This window comes from Colobus angolensis, unplaced genomic scaffold (assembly GCF_000951035.1).
Source record: "Colobus angolensis palliatus isolate OR3802 unplaced genomic scaffold, Cang.pa_1.0 Scaffold9, whole genome shotgun sequence".
Lineage (NCBI taxonomy): Eukaryota > Metazoa > Chordata > Mammalia > Primates > Cercopithecidae > Colobus > Colobus angolensis.
The window spans coordinates 6,850,844-6,852,722 of record NW_012122931.1 but is presented as its reverse complement, the minus strand read 5'-3'; the positions used below and the strand labels follow the sequence as shown (position 1 = coordinate 6,852,722).

At 52.0% G+C, this 1,879-nt stretch overlaps 2 protein-coding genes across 2 annotated transcripts in view; one reads left to right on the top strand and one right to left on the bottom strand.

The window, feature by feature from the left end:
* TRUB2 (TruB pseudouridine (psi) synthase family member 2) overlaps positions 1 to 1,438 on the bottom strand; it is a 10,995-nt gene extending 9,557 nt beyond the window's left edge. The window contains exons 1-2 of the mRNA XM_011931454.1: positions 1,222 to 1,438; positions 528 to 659 (exon numbers count right to left, since the gene is read on the bottom strand). Coding sequence (XP_011786844.1) covers positions 528 to 659; positions 1,222 to 1,330 — 241 coding nt within the window. The 5' untranslated portion in view covers positions 1,331 to 1,438. The remainder of the gene's footprint in view (positions 1 to 527; positions 660 to 1,221) is intronic.
* Positions 1,439 to 1,772: 334 nt separating this feature from the next.
* COQ4 (coenzyme Q4) overlaps positions 1,773 to 1,879 on the top strand; it is an 18,035-nt gene continuing 17,928 nt past the window's right edge. The window contains exon 1 of the mRNA XM_011931453.1: positions 1,773 to 1,873. Within this exon, the coding sequence (XP_011786843.1) occupies positions 1,790 to 1,873 (84 nt within the window). The 5' untranslated portion in view covers positions 1,773 to 1,789. The remainder of the gene's footprint in view (positions 1,874 to 1,879) is intronic.

Sequence of the window (1,879 nt, the reverse complement as noted above, 5' to 3'; positions counted from 1 at the left end):
CACCGCGCCCGGCTAGGTTACTTATAATACCTAATACGATGCCTATGCATCACTTTGAGTGGATTCAACACCGTACTAGGTACACAGCAAATTCACGTTTTGCTTTTTGGAACTTTGTTTCTTTTTTCTCCCAAATATTACTGATCTGAAGCTGGATCATGGGATGTGGACTCACGGACTCAGAGGCAACTGTACTTCGTGACACGTGACAATTACCTGAAATTCAAATATGAATGTTCATAAAGTTCTACAGGAATACAGCTAGGCTCACTCCTCTAGATACTGTCTATAGCTGTTTTGCACTACATTGGCAGAGTTGAGCAGCTGCAACAGAAACCACATGGCCTGAAAACAAAAACATTCGGTATCTGGCCCTTTCCAAGGAAGTCTGCCAATTCCTGGTCTAATACCTCACTCCTCTGTGGACCTTCAAGGGCCTGGCACATGAGTCTGAGCACTGGGACACTGACTCTGCTCAGGGATTTCCTGGGAAGTGACACCCAGCATCCTGCTTAAATCTGCCTTACCCAGTGGATGGTTGACGAGAGAGGGTACGCTGGTGGCTGTGAGGGTCAGCTCCGTCTCTTCGCTGCCTTCCATGGGGCCCAGCAAGAAGCGAACACGCTGTTTAGGGGTGGGAGGCTTCCCGGCATTGAGACCTGAACACACAGAGATAATATATACACACATACATACAAATATATGTACATATAAAATATTTTTTAAGAGACAGGGTCTCGTTCTGTCGCCCAGGCCGGAGTACAGTGGCACCATCATAGCTCACTGTAATGTCAAACTCTTGGGCTCAAGTGATCCTCCTGCCTCAGCCTTCAGAGTAGTTGGGATTACAGGCGAGCACGACGACGCCTGGCCAGGAATATCTTGTTCTGTTCAAACACCTGGACAACAGGAAAGTATGATGTAGAAGACAAAGCAGAAGCTCATGGTGCAGAGGGCAGAAGAGCAGTAGTTAAGAAACAAGCGGATTAAAATAGACTCTACAACGTAGTAACGATGTGACAAGGAACAATACTGAGTCATTTTCCCCCTCGGAAAACAGAGGAAAGTGAGGAGTAAGAAAGCACAGAGAACAGACGTTTGGGAAGGCGCTCTGACCAGGCGAATAGGTCACGTGATTTTGTTTTGAGGGAAGGACCAGAAGCGGAGATGGACTTTCAAGAGAACGAGAGCAGGAACGTGGGTCTGGTTCGAGGCACTGACCCTTCAGAAGTTGTAGCTCCACTGTATCCCGCAGGTGCTTCCATTTTAGCCCCGGGGGCTTATAGACCGCGAAAAGCCCATGCAGTCGCGACAAGCCAGCAGACCCCATACTTAAAGATCACAACGCCAAAACTGGACCTGGACGGAAGTGCCGCAAGGCCCCGCCCCCAAATGTGGGCCTTACCGTGGGCGCCGCCATGTTCCACAGCCGGAAGAGGTTCGTATTTTATAGTCTTCGGGGGAAACCGGCTGTGGAGAAGTAAATAGGGCCCGGTGCTGAGCCTCAGAGTGACCGTGGTTGCGTCTCCTTTGCAGACACTTTCTGGGGCGAGGTGAAATGGCGAGAGTCTTGGATCGGTGGACGTAGACGGTAGACAGTTCGCGTGCGTTTCCTTCGCCTACTTGGCCTACATGCTTTCTGCCCGTGCAGCGATGTTTCCCCTCGAAAGGCCTTGGCAATGCCATCAGAATCGGTTTTTCAGTGGTGTTTGACCCCTCCGACGCTCCGTCGCCTAAGAGACTCGCGGCGTTCTCCGTGCCCGCCCATCCTCCGCGGACGCCCACTGCCATGGCGACTCTGCTGCGCCCTGTCCTGCGCCGGCTCCGCGGGCTTCCCGGCCTCACGCGGCTTGCCGCAGGCAAGTGGAGCCGGGTTCCG